This window comes from Mobula hypostoma, chromosome 7, assembly GCF_963921235.1.
Source record: "Mobula hypostoma chromosome 7, sMobHyp1.1, whole genome shotgun sequence".
NCBI lineage: Eukaryota > Metazoa > Chordata > Chondrichthyes > Myliobatiformes > Myliobatidae > Mobula > Mobula hypostoma.
The window spans coordinates 129,859,990-129,887,832 of NC_086103.1; the positions used below are offsets into that span (position 1 = coordinate 129,859,990).

Sequence of the window (27,843 nt, forward strand, 5' to 3'; positions counted from 1 at the left end):
TAAGTGCAAGTTAACCATATAACCATTACAGCACAGAAACAGGCCATCTTGGCCCTTCTTGTCCATGCCGAACCCTTACTCTCACCTAGTCCCACCGACCTGCACTCAGCCCATAACCCTCCATTCCTTTCCTGTCCATATATCTATCCAATTTAACTTTAAATGACAACATCGAACATGCCTCAACCACTTCTGCTGGAAGCTCGTTCCACACAGCTACCACTCTCTGAGTAAAGTTGTTCCCCTTCATGTTACCCCTAAACTTTTGCCCTTTAGCTCTCAACTCATGTCCTCTTGTTTGAATCTCCCCCTCTCTCAATGGAAAAAGCCTATCCATGTCAACTCTATCTATCCCCCTCATAATTTTAAATACCTCTATCAAGTCTCCCCTCAACCTTCTACGTTCCAGAGAATAAAGACCCAACTTGTTCAACCTTTCTCTGTAACTCAGGTGATGAAACCCAGGTAATATTCTAGTAAGTTGTGGGAAGTCAAAATTCAGGTCCAATTATTTTGAATTCCCACCTTTGTTTGCAAGAAAATATTTACTGTAAATGATAAGCTGTTCCCAAATTTGTAGTTCATTGCTAAATTGAACACTGCATTCCATTATATCAAGAATCTACAAACAAGAATGAATTATAATCTTTCAGCAGCATTAATTGAGGAGCAACAACCTTAACAACATGTATATAGTGCCAAGTAGTCCAAGTAAAGCGAGTTTTTTCTGCTTCTAGACTTCTTTCTTTGTAATCATAATTTTCACATGTGGACTGAAAGTAGCCTGTTCTTTTCAGCGGGAGATCTTTTCAGCCTTAATGTACATTTGCACTAAAGTTGTAATGTTGGTTTAAATATTCTATCCTCAGGTACCATGAGGAATACAACACCTACTCAGACAGATTCATCTCATTATTTTCTAACAGTGATGAGTTTATATTTGTGTATTTCTTGTCTGTTTCTTATTACTTTTCCAAATGCACACCACATAACAAGAATTAGGAGGAGTAGACCATCTGGCCCATTGAGCCCGCTCTGCTATTCAGTAAGATCGTGGACTCAGCTCTATCTCCTTGTTTTTTTTTTACCCATAACCCTTAATTCCCCTACCATGCAAAAATATATTTACTGAGGTGCCTCTACTGCTTCTATTGGCAGAGAATTCCACAGACTCACTACTCTGGGGAAAAACAGTTCCTCCTCATCTCCATTCACCCCGTGGAAACAATTTACCTACCTCTATCTTATAAAATGATGAAAAGGATAAATATGTTTCTCTCTCATTCTTCTCAATTTCAGCGTGTATAGCCTCTGGCAACTGGATCTCTTTTTGTAGGCTAACCCTAACATCAAGAATGGTGGAACCCACATTCTAAATTGCTTATGTAACCAAGGGAGGGTAAAATAGGAAAATGAAAAGCTATGCTGGAATTTACACTTGCACTTAATGACTATAAATGTGTAAATCAGGAAAAAAATACAATAAAAATACATAGTTCAAAACATGTTTATTGCATGCATACAATTCACTAATGGCCTGGTCTCCAAAACCTTGAAGAATCCCATGGTTATTTTCAGTCACTTTGACCTTAGAACTTTTACAAGTAACATTTTAAACTGCAGCCAGCTAGGCAGTCACTATTAAAATGGCAGACTGAAGCAAATTCCACTAAATGAGTTCCAGGCATATAGCTTTATGCTGAACTTCTCACAACAAATTCTCTTGAAATTTTTCTGTTTCTTACCTGCCAGATCCATCTCATACCCTCCCTTTGCCCTCTGATTTACCTCAAAGTGTTTTCTTTTTTATATAGTTATGAGGTTCATTTGTCCCTGACCTCTTAAACCCAATATATGCTTCCTCCTTTTTCTTAATTGGTGCCTCAGTACCCCTCATCAGCCAGGGTTCCCTAAACTTGCCAGTTGACTCTTCACCTAACAGGAACATAGAAACATAGAAACATAGAAAATAGGTGCAGGAGTAGGCCATTCGGCCCTTCGAGCCTGCACCGCCATTTATTATGATCATGGCTGATCATCCAACTCAGAACCCAGCCTTCCCTCCATACCCCCTGACCCCTGTAGCCACAAGGGCCATATCTAACTTCCTTTTAAACATAGCTAATGAACTGGCCTCAACAGTTTGCTGTGGCAGAGAATTCCACAGATTCACCACTCTCTGTGTGAAGAAGTTTTTCCTAACCTCGGTCCTAAAAGGCTTCCCCTCTATCCTCAAACTGTGACCCCTCGTTCTAGACCTCCCCAACATCGGGAACAATCTTCCTGCATCTAGCCTGTCCAATCCCTTTAGGATCTTATACGTTTCAATCAGATCCCCCCTCAATCTTCTAAATTCCAACGAGTACAAGCCCAGTTCATCCAGTCTTTCTTCATATGAAAGACCTGCCATCCCAGGAATCAATCTGGTGAACCTTCTTTGTACTCCCTCTATGGCAAAGATGTCTTTCCTCAGATTAGGGGACCAAAACTGCACACAATACTCCAGGTGTGGTCTCACCAAGGCCTTGTACAACTGCAGTAGTACCTCCCTGCTCCTGTACTCGAATCCTCTCGCTATAAATGCCAGCATACCGTTCGCCTTTTTCACCGCCTGCTGTACCTGCATGCCCACTTTCAATGACTGGTGTATAATGACACCCAGGTCTCGTTGCACCTCCCCTTTTCCTAATCGGCCACCATTCAGATAATAATCTGTTTTCCTATTTTTGCCACCAAAGTGGATAACTTCACATTTATCCACATTAAATTGCATCTGCCATGAGTTTGCCCACTCACCCAACCTATCCAAGTCACCCTGCATCCTCTTAGCATCCTCCTCACTGCTAACACTGCCACCCAGCTTCGTGTCATCCGCAAACTTGGAGATGCTGCATTTAATTCCCTCATCCAAGTCATTAATATATATTGTAAACAACTGGGGTCCCAGCACTGAGCCTTGCGGTACCCCACTAGTCACCGCCTGCCATTCTGAAAAGGTCCCGTTTATTCCCACTCTTTGCTTCCTGTCTGCTAACCAATTCTCCACCCACACCAATACCTTACCCCCAATACCGTGTGCTTTAAGTTTGCACACTAATCTCCTATGTGGGACCTTGTCAAAAGCCTTTTGAAAATCCAAATATACCACATCCACTGGTTCTCCCCTATCCACTCTACTAGTTACATCCTCAAAAAATTCTATGAGATTCGTCAGACATGATTTTCCTTTCACAAATCCATGCTGACTTTGTCCGATCATTTCACCGCTTTCCAAATGTGCTGTTATCACATCCTTGATAACTGACTCCAGCAGTTTCCCCACCACCGACGTTAGGCTAACCGGCCTATAATTCCCCGGTTTCTCTCTCCCTCCTTTTTTAAAAAGTGGGGTTACATTAGCCACCCTCCAATCCTCAGGAACTAGTCCAGAATCTAACGAGTTTTGAAAAATTATCACTAATGCATCCACTATTTCTTGGGCCACTTCCTTAAGCACTCTGGGATGCAGACCATCTGGCCCTGGGGATTTATCTGCCTTCAATCCCTTCAATTTACCTAACACCACTTCCCTACTAACATGTATTTCGCTCAGTTCCTCCATCTCACTGGACCCTCTGTCCCTTACTATTTCTGGAAGATTATTTATGTCCTCCTTAGTGAAGACAGAACCAAAGTAATTATTCAATTGGTCTGCCATGTCCTTGCTCCCCATAATCAATTCACCTGTTATTCAAGGACTCTTAATATCACATTCTTAAAAGACTCCCACCTGTTATTCATTCCTTTCCCTTCAAACTGGCTCACTTTCAATTCTGTCAAAATAAGCCCTGCTCCAGTTTAGGACACAATCCTGTGGACTTGTCCTATTTTTTCCATAAGTATCCTAAAACTAATAGAATTATGGTCACTAGAGCCAAAGTACACCCTGACTGCCACTTCTGTAACTTGTCCTATCTCGTTCCCTAAGAGAAAGTCCAGTATTGCACCCTTCTAAGTCAGGTTTTAGAAGATAGAACACACAACAGTACCGCCCTTCAGCCCACAATGTTGTGCTGATCTTTTAACCTACTCCAAGGTCAATGTAGACTTTCCCTCCCACATAAACCTCAACTTTTCCTTCATCCATGTCCACTTTATATTAAATCAGGAAAATTTCCTGTGCATATTTCACAAATGCCACTCCATCTAAGCCCTTAACACTGGGTAGTCCAGGGAAGTTAAAATCTCCCACTGACACAACCTAATTATTCTTACAACTATAAACACACCGGCTCCTCAAGTTCCCACTGACTATGAGGGGGCGGGATCTACATTACAACCTCATTAGAATGACCCTCCCCTTCTTGTTTCTAAGTTCCACCTATATGGCCTCGCGAAACTATCCTCCAAGAACGTTATCTCTAATTATTGCTGTTATGTCCTTTCTTATTAAAAAGAAAACACCCTTCCTCACTCTCCTACACCTTTGTCATGCCTGTTGCATCTGTATTCTGGAAAACTGAGCCACCAGTCCTGCACTTTTTTTCCCAGCCATGTTTCTGTTATGGCTGTAACATCACAGTCCTCAGAGCCACTCCACGCTTGGAGTTCTTCATCCTGACATGAAAGCAAATGCAGTTTAATTGGACATCCCTTTCCCTTCCTTCACTATGCTGCTTTCTAGTGCACAGTTCTATATCATTATACGCTTTTAATATTGCAGAAAATAGCAAAAGGAATTTTGGTAGAGTTCATTTGAAATTACTTGACATTTTTCGCTGAAAATAATAATGCAGTTTTGCAAATTACTAAGCAAAACCACAGTTCATGGAGAATTTAAGAATCATATTTTGCAGATTATACTTATTTGTTGGCATAAGGCACATAATTTTATTGCTCTGTTACATTAACACAAAGTAGAAGTAAAGGGTCTAACAGTAAGTTATCGCCAACTTCAAATTCTGTACTTAAACAGGTTGATAAAGCTGCATCATTGTTTCATAACACCGAGGTAAATTATTTTATTATAATTGCTTTATGGAAAACTTTACCAATAGATCTGTAGAAGTTCTAAAGTAGAGGTAATTCAACACGACGTTGGGCATCTCCAAAACATTTTAATCCAATTATATTTGACGTCTTTTGTAATGGTTGTGATAATTAAATGTTTAAACAAATACTTGGTTTACTATTCAATCTTTTTAGTGCACTTTAATAAAGAACTCATAGCTACAGTCACAATTAAAGTAGCACACAATATCCTTAAAATGGAATGGCTACTTAGTGAATCTATCAAAATACTACAAAAGGTAGAAGGACAAAGAAGTACATTAATGTGCTGAAATATGTATACTGTATATTACTACTCCAGTAAGGATCATTGACAATCACATTCTGACAACTGCTTACAAATGACTCTCCAGACATTCATACCTGACAAATTGGCAATATAAATTCACTGAACATGTGCTAATTAATAAGCATATTTACAACAGTACCTTTCCAACCAAAGTAGAGAAAATAAGGACAAAATAGACACATGTATAACCAGTGATTTAAGGTTCTATATTCCAGCATCACAAACAATAAAATTGCCAAAGGAATATCCAAGTACCTTCTCTACTAAATTGTGGAAGAATAGGAATCTTGCTGAGTATAAGCAGGAGTCTCATGTATTACCATATCAACATATTTCACCACCTCTTAAGAATTATCCATTTTTTCTCTATACAGCTGAGGTTATTTTAACCAGTTAGAACTGCAAAGCAATTAATTAAAATATATGACCTAATATTTTGTGTACACACCAAACTGTATACAATATTTTCATTTCTCTTTCAAGAACCACGATGGCTTCTCATGCTGCAGGTCTTTGCCATTGTCCAATTTACTTCCTTTGGAAGTATTCATCTGGAATCCGGACATCCAACAGGACAAGATGAATTGTCACTATTTATTTGATTCTCTAAATTTCCTTCTAGAAACCAAAGAAAAAGTGAAAGTTTTAAGCAAAATCTTATCTTAAAAAATCATATTGGAATCTACATATTCAGCAAGCATATTTAATATGGCTTTGTAACAATATGGGGAGGATATTTTCTGTACCTGTTACATGTACCAGTATTTATGTAAATACATACATGGTTTTGCTGCAGTAAAATCCTACTATGGCCTCTCATGCTGCCAGTTCACAATCACCCATCTTATAGTATCTTGCACTAAAATTAACACCCCTGATGGAACTGCTAAAAAACTGTGAAGCATTGAAACTTTACAATTTTCTGTGCTAAACATTCCCTAATTCAATTTAAAGTTGTTCATAGAGCACATATGTCCAAAGATAAGTTAGCGCGCTTTTATTCTCATATTAATCCTTTTTGTGATAGATGTCCGGGGCAGATAGCCTCTTTAACTCATATGTTTTGGTCTTGCCCTACTTTGGAAACTTTTTGGAGAGACATTTTTAATATTATCGCCAAGGTATTGAATATAGATATCTCTCCTCACCCTATTACTGCTATCTTTGGACTACCTAAAATTTCCAGTAATCTCTCCCCTTCAGCCCGTAGAATGATTGCATTTCTTACTTTAATGGCGAAAAGATGTATCTTACAACATTGGAAAGTTCTTAATGCTCCAACTACCTTTTTTTGGTTTTCTCAGATGATATTATACTTGAATCTGGAGAAAATTAGAAGCAATCTTTATGACTCCTCATTTAAATTTGAACAGACTTGGAGATCTTTTATTCAATATTTTCATTTAATGTAATATATACCCTTCTTGTTTTTTTTTTTACTGTTTTTAATGGAGGTCGGGATTGAGGACGTGATTTTAAGTTTAACTCTGTTTGGTTTCAAGTTAGCCCATTGCTTTGCTTTGCTTTTAGTTAGTTGCACGGTGGGTTTTTTCTGGGGTTTTTTTTTCCTTTTCTCTATTGATATATATATATATATAAAATTAGTATACTATTATGTTACCTTGGTATGTTATGTTTAAATTACATTGTTTGTAGTATTTTTTTTTGTATTAATATCTTCTGTAATTTTATTATATTCTAACAGTGTATTAGTGTCTATATGGCTTACCTTTTTGTATACTTATTTAATAAAAAGATTTAAAAAGAAAGAAACTTTACAATTTTATATTTCAAGCATCATATGAAATTGTCCCTTTGCTGTGGCTAAGTAAAAGACTTCCAATGCCATCTAGAATGGAAAATTGGAACCTGGATGGAGAGTTGTGAGGCATATTTTTATACTAGACACATAGATAATTTCACACATTTTACATTTGGCTTCTGTGACTTCGTTGTTTACACTTTATTCAGAAATGAACATGTTTTTTCTACCAGGCAGCTACAATAACCGAGTGGCACGCTTGTTCCTGCATTAGTCAGATACTGAATGTACACATTTTTTTTTGTACTAGAAAGGCAGTAACATTAACTGCTGAGCTTCCAGGCCATCCATTAACAAATAAATTGTGACAAAACTCCCAAGTCAGGATGCTGAGCAAATTGTGTGGAACTTGCATGTGGTCATATTCCCAAGTGTAGTGGTCAGAGGTTTAGGGGATACTATCGAAGTAGCTTGTCAAATAACCACAGTGCATGTTGCAGATGGTACATTATGGTGGGTTGGGTAACAATCAAGCAGGCTATTCTGTCCAGGATGGTACTGAGCTTCAGAAACAGCTGGATTTGCACTCATCCAATTAAAGTTGGAGAATTCTTGGCTTGTGGCTTGGTTGAATTCCATCATCTACTTCCATCCCGGCTTCTTCAGCAGCTTCATATGTTTTCAGTTTTATATAATTTGCGAAGGCCTCCTGGATTACAATTTGTAGATAGAGGTTGAATTTTGTCTTACTTATTGCTTCAGATTTTAAAATTATCCAATTTGATATAGGAACTACTACAGAATGAAGTCTCAGTTTCTAGAACACACAAAATGGAAGATCATCCCAAAAAAGTTAGTTTGGCAATTACTGGAAAGAGTAATAGAAACAAAATAATTCCAGCTTTTGGAAAACGCTAATCTTGAGTTTCCCAACAACTTAAAAAAAAAATTTCAAGTACTCCTTCCACTTGTGTTACTTCATCTTGTTGAAGTACCTAATGGGAACTGACCTAATTAAAATTACTAATAACTTTGAATAATGTTTCCATTTTTCCTATTTTATTTGAACAGATACTCACCTTCTTAATCTACACCCTCTTAAAGGAAAAAAATCATTAACTTTGGTAAACAACTTCCATGTTCTATGCATGAATGTAGGGCACAATAGGGGAAAATCAATGATTGTATCTGACATTACTATTATTTTGCTGCAGACTGAAATGCACCCAACAAATAAGATCTGCTCAATTTTCTATCTTTTAACCTAATTCCATCTATGCCTCTAAACTTTGTGGGCTTTAAGCAACAAGCTTTTATGTCGTATTTAGTCAAATAGCTGAAGAAATTTCATCAAAAGTTATTTTGATAAATATCAAAGCAACTAGTGCCAACTCTTAAATTTAAATGTGTGGGATAAGGATGAATTTCATAGTCCATGCTGAAACAGATCTGTGAAATATAAAGGATGGTTTTCTGTATTGTATGAAATGTCCGTGCATTGCAGTCAAGTTCCTACTTCCCATTTTCATCTGATAATGCAAAAGAGAAGCCAACAAACATCTAGCTTTCTGACCTCTCAATGACCCACAGCAAACTAAAAAGTGTCGAAACACAAGCTATTGTGCATTGCCAATGACACTGATTCTCAAGTGGCTCTCAGTCGTGCAATAATGCTACTATATCCACTACCAGTCCTGCCGAAGGGTCTCAGCCCGAAACGTCGACTGTACTCTTTTCCACAGATGCTGCCTGCCTGCTGAGTTCCTCCAGCATTTTGTGTGTCTTGCTTGGATTTCCAGCATCTGCAGATTCTCTCTTGTTTATGATATGCATTACAAGCTTTAGTTACCACCAAGCAACCAACAGCCTATCTATCATCCAGGTACACCTCTACTTCTGCACCTCTCCATTTGCTTTTAATTTTATGTAATCTATGACAGTCTGCTTGAGGAATATCTTTATTATAGACAGTTTTGAATAAATATACATACCAATTAAGGCTACAGCTTCATCCTCTTCCATTAATCTATCATCATGCTGTAAAGATTCAAAAGTTGGAGAGCCAGGGAACGCGCTTGTTTCAGCTCCTGTTTCTTCTTGTAAAGAAACATTTGGATTGCTAACTGGGATGTTGTCAGGTCTTGACTCAGGTACAACTACTTCAACATTTTCACATGTATCCATCTAGCACAGATGTAAACAATGCAGTCAGCAATAAAAATTTTTTTTTAAAAATTTCTTCTAATTACATCTCTGATTAAGATAGATGATCGAAATAATGATCCAAGAGATAGGTGTTAATGAAGATTAAATAGAGGAAGATGGAGAGGTAGAGATACTGAAACGAGGGAAATCCAGAGCAAATCAAGATTGCACCACCCAGCTCTGCTGAAGAATCCCTTTACAGCTACTTTAGGTGTTGATCTTGTATCATATTCGCCATCTCATATAACAGATCAAACTTTTTTTCCAGTGCAGCACCTCCTCAGTGGAGTGCTTAAATGTCAGCCTAGATTTATGAACTCAACCTCTGATGTGAGGTTTAAGCCTGAGCTTTTTGACTCAGGAATACAATCCTGAAGTTTATAATATGGCATTATAATTATTTTGTTAATTACTCATACAATTTTGCATCAAATGAATAACTAATTGCTCTATCCAATTACGTTTTCATCACTTACCATAAAGCCCAGTGCTTTAATGACATCGAGTTTGCACATTGGGCAGGTACGATGCTCAAGAAGCCACGGGTCAATGCACATTCGATGGAATACATGCCTGAAAATAGGTACAAGTTCATGAAGTGAGTGCAATAAGTGCTAAAACTGATCACAAAACCCAGCCTGCCAGTTTTCCTGTCAAGTTTTCTTTGGAATTGATTTATAATTATTATGTGAATTCAAATACTGTTATTTTCATCTATAAAGAAAGGGATAATAAAAAATCTAATCATCTAAGAATTTACAACTTCTATTCTGACAATGCTCCTATGGATGGATGTGAAATGTTAAAATAGTTACAGTTGTGACATTAGATATGGCTTGTAAATTTCTTTTGTGGAACTTTATTGAACAAATCAGGATTCACATAATATTCTTAAGCGATAGGCAATAGAAATGAGCAATTCCCTTTCCTGGCCAGAGTATTATTCTTGTTGATTTTTTTCCATTCCTGACCTATTTTACAAGTTGTTATGAAAAGCTTAAGAACTTCATAATGGCTTTTCAGAAACATGTCAGTGATAATTATAGCATTATAAAACTTGTAACCACAATTTGAAGAATGGACAGACTTCCTCCACAACACTAGGTAACAAGAGTTTACCACTGTATTCCATTATTTGCCAAGATGACAGGCAACATGGAGGAACATTGAGAGAAGAGCGTTGCCATGCATCTGCTGACTTTGACCTTTGTAGTATAGGTCACAATTTGTGTGGTACTGATACACTTTGCAGATCGTGCACACTATCGTCACAATTTACCAATGCTGGAAGAAATAAACCTTTCGGATAGGGGATGAAGTTCTAAGCTTTGAGAGTTATTTGAGGTGCACTCATGCAAGCAAATGGTGAGATACCATCGCGCGTGCCTTTTTGATGGTACAATGGAACAATTTCTAAAGCCTGATCTATTCCATAACTGCCAGTGGAAAATGGCTTGTGTGACCAATGCACAGATTTCCAATCCGAGGTATGAAGGCATGCTTACATTACCTTCATTGTCACAATGAAAATTATGACTATAACATCGAGGTTATCAGTGTAGCTCAACAATCATCCATTTCCTCACTTTAAGTGTCTATTTATTTATTATCAAATTTAAAGACTATCAGGAAAATATTCCAAAAATCTTGCATCTCTCTTTAAAAAGTATAAATAAATGTTATCTTCATGAATGAAAATAATATTCTTTCACATGTCCTTTCAGGTTAAAATACTTAACACAAAAGATTCATACTTGCACGGGAGAATTCGTACAACATCTCGAGATCTGTACACTTCAATGCACACAGCACAGCCTTCAACATCCAAATCAATTTCCTAACCGGGGTTAAAGTGTAAAGTTAGATAAAGGCACAATCTTTATTAGCAATTTTAGCATGGAGATGAGCTACACTCACTAAAGTAATATCAAATAAAGTGCTGAAAAAAAAACAAAAAAAATTATATTTTGTAAATTATGTACTCAAAATACTACAAGTTTAATTTACTGGTACACTTTTGTGGACAGTGATTATTTAGTTTTATATGTCAGATTTAGCCAAGTGTTTGCACTAGACTGATTCAAAAGTATGCTTTTGTATGGTACTTTATACAGTGCCTATAAAAAGTATTCACCCCACCCTGGAAAGATTTCATGTTCTATTGTTTTACAACATTGAATCTCAGTGGATTTAATTTGGCTTTTTTTGACACTGATGAACAGAAAAGATTCTTTTGTGTCAAAATGAAAACACATTTCTACAGATTGGTATACATTTATTACTATTAAAAACAAAATAATTGATTGCATAATTACTCACCCCCTTCAAGTCAGTATTTAGTAGATGCACCTTTGGCAGCAATTACAGCCTTGAGTCTGTGTGGATAGGTCTCTGTCAGCTTTGCACATCTGAACACTGCAATTTTCCCCCATCCTTCTTTACAAAACTGCTCAAGCTCTGTCAGATTGCATGGAGATTGTGAGTGAACAACCCTTTTCAAATCCAATCACAAATTCTCAATTGGATCGAGGTCTGGACCCTGACTTGTCCACTCCAGGAAATTAACTTTGTTGTTTTTAAACCATTCCTGTGCAGCTTTGGCTTTATGTTTGGGGTCATGGTCTTGCATCTCCCAAGTTGCAGTTCTCTTGCAGACTGCATTAGGTTTCCTCCAGGATCTTCCTGTATTGTCTGCATTCATTTTACCTTCTACCTTCACAAGCTTTCCAGGGCCTGCTGCAATGAAGCATCCCCACAGCATGATGCAGCCACCCCCATGCTTCACAGTACGGATGGTGTGTTTTTGATGACAGGTGTACGCCAAACATAGCATTTGGTCTGATGGCCAAAAATCTCAATTTTGGTTTCATTAGACCATAGAACCTTCCTCCAGCTGACTTCAGAGCTTCACACATGCCTTCTAGTAAACTCTAGCCAAGATTTCATGAGAGTTTTTTTTTCCAATTGTGGCTTTCTCTTCACCACTCTCCCATAAAGCTGTGACTGGTGAAGCACCCATGCAGTTTCTCCCATCTCAGCCAGTGAAGCTTGTAACCCCTCCAAAATTGTCACAGGTCTCTTGGTGGCCTCCCTCACTAGTTCCCTTCTTGCACTGTCACTTAGTTTTTGAGGATGGCCTGCTCTAGGCAAATTTACAGCTGTGCCATATTCTTTCCACTTCTTGATGATTGACTTAACTGTACTCCAAGGGATATTCAGCGACTTGGAAATTTCCTGACTTGTGCTTTTCAATAACCTTTTCACGGTTACTTAGTGTTCTTTTGTCTTCATCGTATAGATTTTGCCCGTATACTGACTCACCAAACCTTCCAGACACAGGTGTATTTTTACTATAATCAATTGAAACACCTTGACTGCACACAGTGATCCCTATTTAACTAATTATATGACTTCTGACACCAATTGGCTGCACCAGTGATGATTTGGTGTGTCATAATAAAGAAGATGAATATTTATGCAATCAATTACTCTGTGTTTTATATTTGTAATTAATTTAGATCACTTTGTAGAGATCTGTTTTCACTTTGACACGAAAGAGTCTTTTTCTGTTGATCAGCGTCAAAAAAACCCATATTAAATCCACTGTGATTCAATGTCGTAAAACAATAAAATATGAAAACTTCCAAGGGGGGGGCGAATACTTTTTATAGTCATTATATGTAAGGAAACATCCAAAAGGCACCCAGGAGAATTATCAAAGATCCAACTTTTAGTCACAACAAAAGATAGCAGATAAATTGATCAAAGGCTTGAATAAAGAGGAAGGTATTAAAGACGACTTTTTCCTTCAAAAAATCAAGATTGAGTTTGAGTTTTAAGCACAGCTGCTAATGGCAGAATGATTAAAACTTGTTGAAAATTCAGAAATGAAGGAGTGCAGTGACATGCAAATCATCTTGAATGTGTGGATCAAATGTTAGTGAGAAAGAAGAAGAAAAAGGATTTTAAAATCAAGGCAATTGCTGGACTGGTAGCAATTGTAAGTCAAATTACACAAGTCTGATTGGAAATGAAGACTTGAAACAAATTACAGGGGCTACAGTTTTGGAAGGATATACTTACGTAGGCTAACAGAACAATGGAAGAGTCAATTTTAGGAGTAGCAAAAGCATGGAGGAGGTTGAAAGGAACAGGTAATCTGAATCGGCGGGGGTGGTGGTGGGGAAACAAGCAATGCTATGAACAATACAAACGATGAATTGAATTCAAATGCAAATCAGATCAGACTATTAAATTGGATAGAATGGTCACCGGAGAGAGAGCCGAGAACTGAGACAATGGCTTCCAAGATCCTTGTACTTAGTTGCAAGAAATTTCTATACTATTGCTAATGGAGTTGATGAAAATCAGAACAACTGCAGATGGTAGAAATCAAAAATAAGAAAATATAATGCTGGAATTACTCAGCAGGTTCAGGATCACATCTGTGCAAAGGAAAACAGCAAGTGTTTCAGTGGATTTGTGGAATAATGGCATTGTTCAAGGAGGTGGTGGTGAAAACAGAGCCAAGTGTGGACCCTGATCCTGGGTCCTTGAGATCATGTGATTCATGAAAAAGAGGGGGAAAAAGATGCTTCTGGGACTCTAATGGCAAAGGCAAAATTGGAAATAAAAAGCTATTGTAGGCTATTCTCTGGCTAAAGCTCAGTAAATAATGTGAAGCACATCTAGACTATAAAGGAGCCTTTAGGGACAACTGTAGTGAAGGATGCAGGTAGGGCAATAGTTTGTCACAGCCAGTTTCAAAGAAAATGAGAAGGACACCTGGATTAGAGGGATTTAAACACAAGATTGAGGAAAAGACACACGGGATGCATCAATATGTTCAACGGGAGAATGAGGGTGTGCAGAGAGAAAACCCACAATCAAGTTTAAAGGGTATTTTGTTTCATTGACAAAAGGGATGGCAACACCACATCTTACAGGATTAGGGTGTGAAGAATAGCACCGTTTAAAATACCAACTTTTGTTACACGTGTTAATAATCTGTTTAGAGTATATTCAAGTAAACAGGTGATAAATGTTATGAAAATTGTGAATTAGAGAGTAAGAAACAGGGTTGAATATGATTTAAGGTAACAAGGAATGTTTTAGAAGACTTGGCCCAGTGTCAAAGGGAGTGGAAATGACAGGTACAGTCAAATTGGCCTTTGTTAAATAACAAAAAAAAAGTTTTTGGCTCCGATTGTTGGAGGGTGGCTTAAGACGGTACATTATGAAGAAAAGCCACCTTTGCATTCCTAGATATTCTTGAAATAACTGAAGGTGTATGCTATGAAGAATTGCTATGCAAGAGAAAATAACAGTTTTGCAGAGAAGGAGGACATAAATGATTTCAGAAAGGTTGGGATTTAGGTCAACAGGAGCTGCAAAAATGACAATAAGTAAGAATATTTGGCTTCAAGGCGATGGATTGCAATAAGACACACTTCTTTTAAAATATTAGATTGCATCATTAGGAGATAAGTTGCATATCTACAAAGCTACACAAGATATGTAGCATAGAAAACAATCAAATGCAGCATAGGAAATAGAGAGTTTAAAATTGAGTACAGTATTTCAATGTTTCAATATTATCAGATGAAAGATATTGAGATGAACAGAAACATCATTTTTATTAGCAGAACCCTACACCACAGGAGGGGTTTACAACCTGCAAACAGTTAAGTTAAACTCCCCAACACGACTTACCCTATCTCCATGTCTGACAGTATGAAGCTGAAGTTTATTAATAGCCTTCCTGGCCTCTTTCCTGCTATTCTTATTCTTCTTGTTCTGAAATATGATTAAAATTGATATTTAAAACTCATCTTCAAGTTGATGTTACCAGAGCAATGGTCATATTTCCTTAATGCATAACCACATCAAGCAGGTTTTGCACAAATCATGAGAGTCAAGTAATTGAAAAGCCCAAATATTGGTACCAGATGGACAGGTTAACATTTCTCAGCATTCTCTGGCTAATTCTCTTCTTAGGTTTATGACCATCCTGCTGATTTGGAGTGACTTTAAAAAGAACAGGAAGTATTAAGTCGGAAACTATTTTATATTGTGTCACAGCCCAACTATGTTAATCTTGGTTTATAAATTGCTTAATTTATTTCATGAGTTTTCACAAAAAAAGATAAGCACAAAAAAGCTGCATTAGAAATGCAACCCTTACAACTGAAATGGATGCTAGGTTACAAAGCCCACCTGATGTCTTTTATAGGGCCACTTCACAAAAGAAGCTGGCCCACATGCATCTGGCACTTTGATAACCAAATCCATGAATGGGTCTAATTGCGGGGCCGGAGAAAACAGTAGTAAGAACACATTTGGAGGAGCTACCCAAGGATTACCATTGAGACATTTAAGTATAGTTTGCCAGTAAGTGTCTAGAGTCAGTTACACAAACATGAGAAAGTCTGTAGATACTGCAAATCAGCAACACACACAAAAAAGTGCTGGAGGAACTCAGCAGGTCGGGCAGCATCTATGGAAATTAATAGATAGTCAACGTTTAGGGCTCAGACCCTTCTTCAGGACTGAGAAGGAAGGGGGAAGATGGCAGAATAAAAAGGTGGGGGTGAGGGTGAAGCCAGGTGGGTGGGAAAGGCCAAGGGCTGGAGAAGGAGGAACCTGATAGGAGTGAACCATAGGAAAAGGGAAGGAGGAGGGTACAAAGTAATAAGCTGGTGAGAAGAAGTAAAAGGTCAGAGTGGGAAATAAAGGAGATGCGGGGGGCTGGTGGAATTTCTTCACTGGAAGGAGAAATTGATGTTCATGCCATCAGGTTAGAGGGTAGCCAAATGGTATATAAAGTATTGCTCCTCCACCCGGACGGTAGCCTCATCTTGGCCCTAGATCAAAATGTTGGAATAGGAATGGGAATTGGAATTAAAATGTTTGGCCACTGGGAAGTCCCGTTTGTGGTGTGGAGGTGCTCGATGAAGCGGTTCCCTCAATTTACAACAGGTCTCACTAATGTAGAGGAGGCCGCATCGAGAGCACCAGACACAATAGACAATAGACAATAGACAACCCCAGAAGGTGAAGTGTTGCCTCACCTGGTAGGACTGTTTAAGGCCTTGAATGGAGGTGAGGAAGGAAGTATATGGACAGGTGTAGCACTTAGGCTTCTTGTGGGGATAAGTGTCAGGAGGGAGATTAGTGGGGAAGGACGAATGGACAAGGGAGTCGCGGATCCCTGCTGGAAGAGGAAATGGGGGGGGGGGAGAGAGAAGGGAGGTAAAGATATGTTTAGTGGTAGGATACCTTTGGAGATTATGAAAGTTGCGGAGGATGATGCATTGAATGTGGAGGCTGATGGTATAGTAGTAAGGGCAAGGGGAACTCTATCACTATTAAGGCAGTGGAAAGATGCGGTGAGCGCAGATATACGGGAAATGGAGGAGATGTGGGGCTGCATCAATAATTATCAGTTTTTCATTTAAATGGAGAAAATTGATGATACTATGATTTTCCGTTTTCAGTTTGTGCCAGAAGGATGGTACTATCTAATTTCACTTCACTTCTTCCGAATACCTTGCTATTTGCATGAAAGGGAAAGTCAATCCTCTGCTTGAATGGGAATTCCAAGTTGATTAGCTAGTCAGTCTAGAAGAATGCAAGATTGAACTCCCCAACATCATTTCTGAACTGGTGCCTAAAATTTAAAAGCTTAGGTTTTTCTCTCATCCCTAGTTTCCTTTCAAAGCACGTCCTCACGATGTAGTACACTTCTACCAAAATAACCTAGCACTGGTCAACAGATCAGGTGGCATCCATGAGAGATTCGGGGTTAACATTTTCAGTCTATCATCTTTCAGAACACATTTCAGAAATAACACAACTTTTAACACTCCAGAGGTACTGATGATCTGCCAAATATCCACAGTATTTTCTATTTTTGTTATAGATTTCCAGTATCTGCAGCATTTCACTTCTGGATTAGTTTTGAAGATACCAGTTGTCTCATTCAATTGACAACTGTGTTATCGAACCATTTGATAATTTTTACTAATTCTTTTCAAGGTTATTTTTTAAATAATCTGAAATCAACCTGTTACAATATCATTTACTTGCATCAAAATCAGAAGACTTTAACAGCAACATATTTCACGAAAGTTCAGTTTTAAGTTCTTTCTCAATCACTGCAGTTTGAATATTTCAAGACATTCAATATCTTACAGTGATATTAATACATGAAAGAGTTCCAAAGTTAATTTTTTCTCACTGTATTTGCATGTCAGAAGTAGATTTAAAAGGAGCCATGCTAGGGCTAAAAATAGATCAAGAATTAGACGGAGCTGTCAAAAACAACATGTGCACAGCACTTGGCAGGTGCATGATGACAGCAACAGACGCCAGTGCAGTTCATTCACCTTCTGTGCTTTACCAGAGCAAAAAGGAAAAGAATCTTTTTAGATTTAATCTAGAATTATCAGCAAAAAACTCATTATCAGGTAAAGATTAAAAGTTTAATTCCATTTACATTTCTTTGATAATGAAGTAGCCAGGCCCACATAGAACAAGACCTTGGCAACATTCAGGTTTGTGTTGGCAAGTGCTGAGTTTCATTCCTATGACACAACGAACATTTCTAAAAAAGTCTAATCACCTCCTCTTGACATTCAAAAGCTTCACTATCAAACTTCTGCCTTTAATACTGAGGGATCACCACTGACCAGAAACTTGAGTGAGCAGATATGTAAAAGCTGTGGTGACAAAAGCACAACAGTGGCTGTATATCCTGTAGCAAGTTTCTCACCTCCCGAGTCACACAAGTTTTTTTTTAAAAGGACAGTATGTTGGACCATGGATGAATTCAACTCCGATTCTTAGAAAATGAACAAACAACAATGCAATTATTCAGTTGATTGGACCCAGTGCTGAATATTGATCCCCTCTATCACCATTGCAATCTGTACTATCTACAAAAGACAGTGTAGTAACTCATCAAGCTTCGTCAGCATTAAAATAAAAACTTGAGAACAGAGCAATAACCACCAGAAATACCACTACCCACACATGGTACTTAAATAGTTATGAAACCAAAAGTGAAATATTTTTGTGAATTAACAAGGTTTTTTAGTTATAACCCATGAAAATTTACCTGGCTTGAAAAGGATGATCCTGCGTACAGAAATCTCTGAATGTAGTAGAAGATGAGCCAGGCTAAGGAGATGATCATCATTGTTATGAAAGCAATAATAACAAACACAACTGACTGAGAATTCATCCACTCCTCTACATGGCGCGAACCAACAGAGATGGACATTATCACTGGGATACCTCGACGGACTAATTCCAGTATTTCCAAACCTTTTGAATTGCCGATCATGATAGCAACAATATTTCTAGTTCCTGAAAATAAAGAAAACAGAATAAATATTGATGGCAAACACTATTCAAATACATGACAAAGACTAAAGAGGGCAGCTCAACAGAAAGAATCTTAGATGAGAAGAGAGATAAGACATTAACAACATTAAACATGGTTTTTATCAAAGCTGATGTGTTTAATAACATGACAAATTTATGTTATCAATAATATGGCAAAAATAACGTCATGGCATGGAGATGGGCCTCTACCCAAAGATTCTTACCATTACAATTAACTGGAGCTATTCCCTTGCATACTTATCCGGCTGTGTATAGCCACCATGTATCACAGGGCAACTGCATTGCAGGAACTGAAAGTAGGAAGTTTTAAAACATCTATAATGGATGAACATTGCCAGGAATGTAGCTGAAATGCAGCAATGATTTCAGAACTGGAAGAACAGTCACAGAAGAATAATTATCACTTTGTGGCAGTCTTAACGCATATGCAAAGGGGAGGAAGATGCACATGAACCAAAAGAGGGGAAATATGACTTTGCAACAAAGCCAAATATATGAGGTTTTAATAATTCAAACCATAGCATTCTGGAACAAGCTACCTAAAAGGAGCACCAGTGGGAAGAGCTGCAATTTACAGAAGCAACCAAGTGTAATCTTTGACTCCAAGGTTATATAATAGTGCCGCAGTAAATTCAATAGAACACAGAGATACCATGATAAAACAGTACAACAGTCCTTAAGGACTAATATACCTCATCTTTTAAAAATAATAGCTACACAAGTTATAAATAGCATTATTTGTCATTTATATAAATGATTTGGATGCAAATGCCCTAGGCTTAATCAGTAAGCTTGCAGATGACATAAAACTAGGAGGTGTTATTAACAACGATGCAAGGTTATCACAAATTATAAGGGAATCTTGATAAGTTAGGGAAGTGGGCTGAGGTGTGGTAGGTTGATTTCAGTGAGGTAAATGTGAGGTCATGCATTTGGAAAGTCAAACCAGCACAGGACTTCTCTAATGAATGGTGAGGCACCATGCAATGTAATAAAACAGGAGGATCCCCTTGGAGTACAAGTGCATAGTTCACTGAAAGTGGCATCACCGGAAGAAAGGGTGGCAAAAGAGGTGTTTAGTACCTGGCCTTCATCAGTCAAGGCACCGGATACAGGAGTCGGGAACTTGCACTGCAGTTGTACAAGTCGTTGGCGAGGCTACACTTGAAGTACTGTGAAGAATTTTAGGTAAGAGATGGTTAAACTGAAAGCAGTGCAGAAAAGATTTATAAGGATGTTGCCAGGACTAGAGGGCTTGAATTATAGGGGGAAATTTGTCATATTAAGTCTTTATTCCTTGGAACATAGGAGAATTAGGGGCAACCTTACAGAAGTGTTTAAAATTTTGAGAGGCATGGATAAGGGTAGGGGAGTCCATAACTAGGGGGGCATAGTTTTATGGTGAGAGGGAAAAGAATTATAAGGGACCAGTGGAACTTTTTAAAACACAAAGGATTGTGAGAATACGGAATGAGCTGCCAGAAGAAGTGGTTGAGGCAGGTTTAATAGTATCATTAAGATGCACTGGATAGGTAAATGGAGGGATGTGGGCTGAACACAAGAAATTGGGATTAGCTGGATGGGCAACACGTTCTCATTGTGCTGAAGACTCTGTATTCAAGCTGCACTGCACTGCGACTCCAAGTCAGCTTTTAATATACAGTAGATAAGTGGGTCATTACCTTGGCATATCATAATTTATTAGACCCAGTTTTTTGATGCAATAACTAGCCTGTTGAACTTTAAAAACCTTTGCTACTCAGTTGACTAGGGTGAACAGCAAATTAAATCAGTTTTTGAAAGTTGCCAACATCAAAAGACTGCTAGGTGATGACAAGATTGAATAAGATTATAGTTTACTGAGTGTATACCTATATAGTTGTCATGGCATTCCTCCAAAGGACTTCTGCCTTATTTTCAACTAATCCAGCAGAATAACAATGCAGCTGAATATTAATGAAGACAACAATGGTCAGGTTGAATCATAGAATGAATAAAAATAATCCCTCTGGTGAACTATGATAATTAAGATTAGAAATAGCAGAGACCGTAGTCATTGAAGCCTGATCCCGCTTGGCTTTTAGGAGTTCAATTTTCTTAAATCAATTCTTATTTTCCTTACTACCACCCTGTATTATTACCTTTTATCCTGTCTGAATTTCAGTGTTAAAGAAATGCATATGAGGGACTGATTCAATGCAGAGGGAGTGAAATGGTAGAGCAGGAAGTGGGCCAGAATAAAGTTAGTTAGTTTCCCAGCAGAAGACTAATCTTAGCTACAGAACCCGCAATGTCACTCTGGACTGTTTCCAAGGATGTCAAGGAACAGATCTGACTCTGAAGTCTATGTTCTTTGTATACCCTGATAGGAAGGGTGTTTCAACAGAAACTCAAGATATGGAACTGAGCTGGCCCAAAACCACAAGTCTTTGTGCATGAAAGAATTAGTTTTCCATTTTCCATGAATTTAGTCCACAAAGAGGAAGATCACCTCTTCCTGGACAGACCTGGAAGCACAAAATAACACCCCACTTCAAGGGGATAGTCCAGGTTCTGGACATTTTCAAATCATACAAAATGCTTTTATTTCAATTGCAATTTATGGGCTTCAGGTTGGTAACTAGTCAAAGTTCGGGTTCCCCAGAATTCATCCAAGTTTCTGGAAAGTCAATTAAATAGTGGTAGTACTTACCTACAGCTTCCAGATACTTGGATAATGTGGTCCTTATAGTCACATAAATCTCTTTTTCTCTCTTTTCCTCTTTCTATGCCTTAAACAACATCCTCTGTCCAATCTTTTTGGTAATCAATCTGAATGTTTTGCTACAGTGAAGGTGTATTTTTGTTTTGGCCATTTTTCTTTTAGTTTGGCTAGATCAAGGGCATTAAATATGAATTCAGACTCATAACAAATAATGAGAAAACCAAAATGAAGCAAAATTAATAAGTAAACTCAATCTCAATGTTCTAAAATATATCAAATTTCTCAGAAAGTCCAGGAAATCATTTTCAAACATACCAGATTTTATTTACTTGGCTACAATGGCATTGCTTTCTTGCAGCGAACAAAGGAACTTGGCTATGCCTAAACCACCATAAATTTGAATAAGTTTGTATTGAACTAACATTAACTGCCTTTATGAGCAATAATGCACTCAGTTGTACACAATGGCTACTATTGAGGGCAGATACAAGGTGCACTCTGCAGATATCCTGAAATCCACCTGCTCTTTCCACTATTCTCTCAACTTCAACTTAGCAAATGTGCATATAAACAACTTTCAGCCTGAATTATATGGGTTAACAACGCACAAAAAGTTCAGAAAAAGATCAACATGCACATGCATTACTCCATCTCTCATCAGGATGGCCTAATGCACATTCTAAAGTTAGCAATAAAAGAAACTGTAACACAGAATACTTATCAACCAATAGCAAGGCAATAAAAATATTACAATGTAGCATAATAAGGATTTTATAATGCAAGGAGAATCCAGGAAACTTCATTTGGTTTCTTTGCAAAATACTTTGGAAGTCTTATTTCTTCACAATTATAAAAAGGCAGTGGTCAGAATTGAAAGGAAAAGGCATTGATCTGAAGTGTCATTTACACTGCAGAAATATATACCTATTTATCGTTTTACATTCTTTCTCATAGGCAAAACCATTGCACAATTTCTGCAAGACTACAAATTGAAAGCAATACTCCTGGACTCCATTTCATATCTGGCTTTCACCAAGAGAACCCTACTCTATACAAATATTTTATTCCAACTAAACCTTTAGTCATACAACTTTCTTTACTGGTCCATTTTAGTTGATGTTGTTAAATGGCATCTACACCTTGTCCCACTTTAAATTCTGCCAACAACACCCTCTTAAATCTTGCAAACTGCTGCCCACTCTCCATCTTCACTTTATTCTCCAAATCTATGAACACACCTACTTCTCAGATTGCACTTCGATCAACTATATAGTCTTATCACAACTTTGAAACAGTCCTTACCAGAGTAAGATCACTATTTTAATCATTTTCATTCTTTTTGACCTTGGTAAAAAGGTTAAGTGCACCATCCACCTCCAAATCTTTCATGTCATTCAGCTGGATGAAAGTGCCTTGTCTTGATCGCACACAGCCACCAAATATATGGATTGGGTTTCCTTCTGACTCTCACATTGTTACCTTGAGAACCCTAAGAAATACACCGACCCTCTTCCCTTTTCCTTCTGCACACTACCTCTTTCAGAACATCATCTAAAACCTTGTGGGTTGAGTTAAGAAACTGCAAGGGCAAAAGGACCCTGATGGCAGTTAAACACAGGCCTCCCAACAGTAGCTGGGATCTGGACCACAGATTAGAATGGGAAATAGAAAAGGCGTGTCAAAAGAACAATGTTACGGTAGTCATGGGAGATTTCAACATGCACATCAATTGGGAAAAATCAGATTGGTAACGGATCTCAAGAGAGTGGGTTTGTTGAATGCCTACAAGATGGCTTTTTAGAGCAGTTTGTCATTGAGATTACTAGGAGATCAATTATACTGGATTGGGTGTAAGTAGAGAAAGTAAAGTCTGACGTAGCAGTAGTTCAGTGGAGTAAAAGAAATTACAGTGGTTTGAGAGAGGAGTTGGCCAAAGTAAATTGGAAGGAGATGCTGGCAGGGATCAGAGCAACAATGGCATGAGTTTCTCGGAAAAAATGAGGAAGGTGCAGGATAGAGGTATTCCAAAAACAAAGAAATACTCAAATGGCAAAATAGTACAACTGTGGCTGGCAAAGGAAGTTAAAGCTAATGTAAAAGCAAAAGAGACAGCCTACAACAAAGCAAGTATTAGTGGGAAGACAGAGGCTTGGGAAGCTTTTAAAAAATCTACAGAGAGCAACTAAAAGAGTCATTTGGAGGGAAAAGATGAAATATGAAAGCAAGCTAGCAAACAACATCAAAATGGATAGTAAAAGCTTTATCAGGTACGTAAAAAAAAAGAGATGAGAGTGGATATAGAACCACTAGAAAATGAGGGCAGAAAAATAATAACAGGGGAAAGGAGATGGCAGATGAACTAAACGAGTATTTTGCATCGGTCTTCACTGTGGAAGAAACTAGCAGTGTGCCAGATGTTGAAGGTGTGCGGGAAGAGAAGTGAGAGCAGTTACTATTACAAGGGAGAAGGTGCTGAAAAAGCTGAAAGCCTAAAGGGTAAATAAGCCACCCCAGCCAGAAGGACTTTACCCTAGGATTCTGGTTTGTAGGGGGCAGTGAGTGGGAGTAAAAAGGTCCTTTTCTGTTTGGCTACCAGTGACTAGTGGTGTTCTGCAGAGCGGGGTATTGGGATCACATCATTTCATGCGGTATATGAATGATATAGATGATAGAAGAGATAGCGTTGTTGCCAAGTTTGCAGATGATACTAAGATTGGTAGAGGGACAGGTAGTATTGAGTAAACAGGTAAGCTGCAGAAGAACTTAGACAAATTAGCAGAATAGGCAAGAAAGTGGCAGATGAAATACAATGTTGGAAAATGCATGGTCTAGCACTTTAGTAGAAGAAACAAATGTGTGGACTATTTTCTAAACAGGGAGAAAATCCAAAAATCTGAGATGCAAAGGAACTTGGGAGACCTTGTGCACAGCACCTTAAAGGTTAACTGGCAGGTAGAGTCGGTGGTGAGGAAGGCAAATGCAATGGTAGCACTCATTTCAAAAGGTCTAGAATACAACAGCAGGGATGTGACGCTGAGGCTTTAATCAGGCATTGGTGAGGCCTCACTTCAAGTATTGTGAACAGCTTTGGGCTCCTCATCTAAGAGATGTGCTGGTATTGGAAAGGGTTCAGAGGAGGTTCATAAGGATGATTCTGGGAATGAAAGAGTTATCATAAGAGGAACTTTTGATAGCTCCGGGTCTGTACACACTGAAATTTAGAAGGATGGGGGGGGGGGGTGGATCTCATTGAAACCTCTCGAATGGTGAAAGGCCTAGACATGGTAGATGTGGAAAGGATATTTCCCATGGTGAGGGAGTCTAGCACAAGAGGGCACAGCCTCAGGATAGAGGGGTGTCCATTTAAAACAGAGATGCAGAGAAATTTTTTTAGTCAGAGGGTGGTGAATTTGTGGAATTCAATACCACAGACAACTGTGGAGGCCAGGTCGTTGGGTGTATTTAAGGCAGAGCTTGAAAGGTTCTTGACTGGACACAGCATCAAAGATTACGGGGAAAAGGCTGGGGAGTGGGGCTGTGGAGGGGGGGATAAAGGATCAACCATGGTTGAATGATGAAGCAGACTCGATGGGCCAAATAGCCTAGTTCTGCTCCTATGTTATGGTCTTATATCAGGCTGCACATGCTCACCAATGCTTTTGAGTTCGATCTCCCAATTTTTCTTTGTTCTAACTACCGCAATTATTGAAGGAGAGTTCAGCTTTGAACTTTCATGTTTGGTAACAGCTTAATTTCTAAATTTTCACCTTTATTTTCTGTCCTTCTGCCTCATCCCTTGTTGATCTTGCCAACATCCTGCCAGTCTTTTGAGATCTGCGTTCCTGCATTTTCACAATCTCCAACTACAGCAAGTGTTTACTTTTGTTCAACCACCTTTTCTTCAGGATGTTTCTTTGACCCCATCCCCCCTTGCCTACCTCCCCATTGATAATGTAATATTACCTCATTCTGTGAGTCATGTATTAACAAAAAAATTCAAATCGGTATCACTCTAATGAGACACCTGGTGCCACTTTCTATATTAAAGCTGCCTTATCAAATCAATTTGGTGCTTTCATGGACTAAATGACTTGCCAAAGTACAGAAAGAGTTGTGTAAAATGACTGACTACATACTGCTTGAACAAACCTAGTTACATACACAAAATGAAAATCTTACTTCCCATTCAATGGACAAAAAAAAACCCTAAACAATATATTCTACAGTTGCAAGAAAAAGTTCATGAACCCCTTGCAATTACCTGGTTTTCTGCATTAGTTACTCTTAAAATGTTGTCTGATTTTCATCCAAGTCACAATAATAGACAAACACAATCTGACTAAACTAATAACACACCAACAATTGTACTTTTCATGTCCTTATTGAAAACATTGTTTAATTATTCACAGTCCAGGCCGGAAAGAGTATGTGAATCCTTGCATTTAATAGTGGTAGAACTTCCTTTAGCAGTAATAACATCCACCAAACATTTCTTGTAGCTGCTGATTGGACAGCGAGGAGGAATTTTAGATCATTCCTCCATGCAAAACTGTTTCAGTTCATCAATATTTCTGGGATACTTTGCATGAATAGCCCTCTTCAGGTAATGCCAGAGCATCTCATTTGGGTTAAGGTCTGGATTCTGACTTGGCCATTCCAAAATACAAATTTCCTTTTTTCTAAACCATTCTATTGTTGATTTACTCTTGTGTTTTGGATCATTGTCTAGTTGCATTATCCAGCTTCTATTAGGTTTCAGGTGATGGACTGCTACCCTGACATTCTTCTGTAAAATGTCTTGATACCTTTTTGAATTCATTATTCCCTCAAATATTGCAAGTTGTTCATGCCCTGAGGAAGAAAAGCAGCCTCAAACCATGATGCTCCTTCCACGCTTGACAACTGGGATGAGGCTTTGGTGTTGGTGTGCGGTAAAATCTGCAAGATACAGGTCTCAAGGTACACCAAAGCAGCTCCAGCTGTGGAACGAGGGTGACTCAAGTGCAACACACAGACTCAGCATCCGATGAGACAATGGAGAACTCCAGCCAGGAAGCCCCCCACAGAGACGAAGAGCTCTCTGCGCCTGAGCTGCCCCAGTGCCAAAGAAAAGACACCAAGTGAGTTCCTCCTCTGACTCCCAAATCCATTCATCAGGGAAAGAGGATCAGATGGCCTAGATCATCAGACAATGTATCTTGGAAGCAGTTTGATGACAACCTGGACTGCATCTTGGAAGCCACATTGGCAGGACTTGCCTATAGGAAAATTTGCTGAAGAGTGATTTGGCTCAATGAAGAAGAAAGGGGATCCTAAACTGTCATGGCAACCAAACAGGAGGGAAAGGAAGGTTCGCAACCCGAGAAGTGAAATAAAAACTCTGAACAAACAATTCAAAAACAGTTTGCCTGATGAAGAAGGTGGTGTCAAAGATCTAACCAGCAAACTGCGGGAACAGCTGTGCAAGCTCGGGAGGGTGGAGCAGCTGTGAGAGCGAAGAAGGGAGAAAGAGAGAAGGAGAATCACAATTGTTAAAAACCCATTCAGGTTCATCAGGGCTCTTCCCAGCCAGCAAAAATCTGCCACCCTAACCTGCTCAAAGCAGGAGGTGGAAGAATTTCTGTGGGAACCACACAGCGATCCCCACAGGAATCAGGGACTAGTATTCAACCCAAAAATCCCCCAACCAAGTATCCCAGCAACTGAGCTGAATGTGGCAGAGCCCACGTGGCAGGAGGTCCAGGATATCATCAAGAAAAGTCATCTGCTGCCCCAGAACTAAGTGGTATACCCAACAAGGTATATAAGAAATGCCCAAAACTCCTCTGGAGGTTGTGGAAGATGAAGAAGAAGATTTGGACCAAAGGCTCTCTCCCACCAAGCTGGAAAATGGCTGAAGGATGCTTTGTTCCCATGGAAGAAGATTCCTCTACAATCACCCAGTTTAGGACAATCTCCCTCCTTAGCATGGAGTGCAAGATATTCTTCCAGGTGTTTGCAAAAAGGTTAACCTCTTACTTAATGGAGAACCACTATATTAACACATCCACTCAGAAAGGAGGCATCCTGGGTTTTTCTGGGTGCCTTGAACACACCTTAATAATCAGCCAATTGATCCGCGAAGCCAGGCAGAAGAAAGGCGACTTAGCAGCTGTCTGGTTAGACCTAGCCAATGCCTATGGATCAATTCCATATGTTCTCATCCAGGTTGGCCTAGACCACTACCATATCCCGCCAGTAACGCAAGATATGATCACCAGCCACCTAGGAGGATCAAAGCCACGCTTCACTTCAGCCCACTTTACACCCAGGGGTAAAGGGATTCCAACCAGCTGTACCATCTCCCCCATCTTGTTTGTCATGGGTATGAATCTCCTCATATCAGCAGCAGTACACACAACCCAAGGTCCAGTGTGGGAGCCCGGC

At 38.8% G+C, this 27,843-nt stretch overlaps 1 protein-coding gene across 1 annotated transcript in view; it reads right to left on the reverse strand.

Moving 5' to 3' along the window:
- Positions 1 to 3,388: 3,388 nt before the first annotated feature.
- LOC134349529 (E3 ubiquitin-protein ligase RNF149-like) overlaps positions 3,389 to 27,843 on the reverse strand; it is a 40,780-nt gene continuing 16,325 nt past the window's right edge. Inside the window, 6 exon segments of the mRNA XM_063053997.1 lie at positions 3,389 to 5,956; positions 9,092 to 9,284; positions 9,782 to 9,878; positions 11,060 to 11,142; positions 15,018 to 15,101; positions 18,424 to 18,674. Coding sequence (XP_062910067.1) covers positions 5,886 to 5,956; positions 9,092 to 9,284; positions 9,782 to 9,878; positions 11,060 to 11,142; positions 15,018 to 15,101; positions 18,424 to 18,674 — 779 coding nt within the window. The 3' untranslated portion in view covers positions 3,389 to 5,885.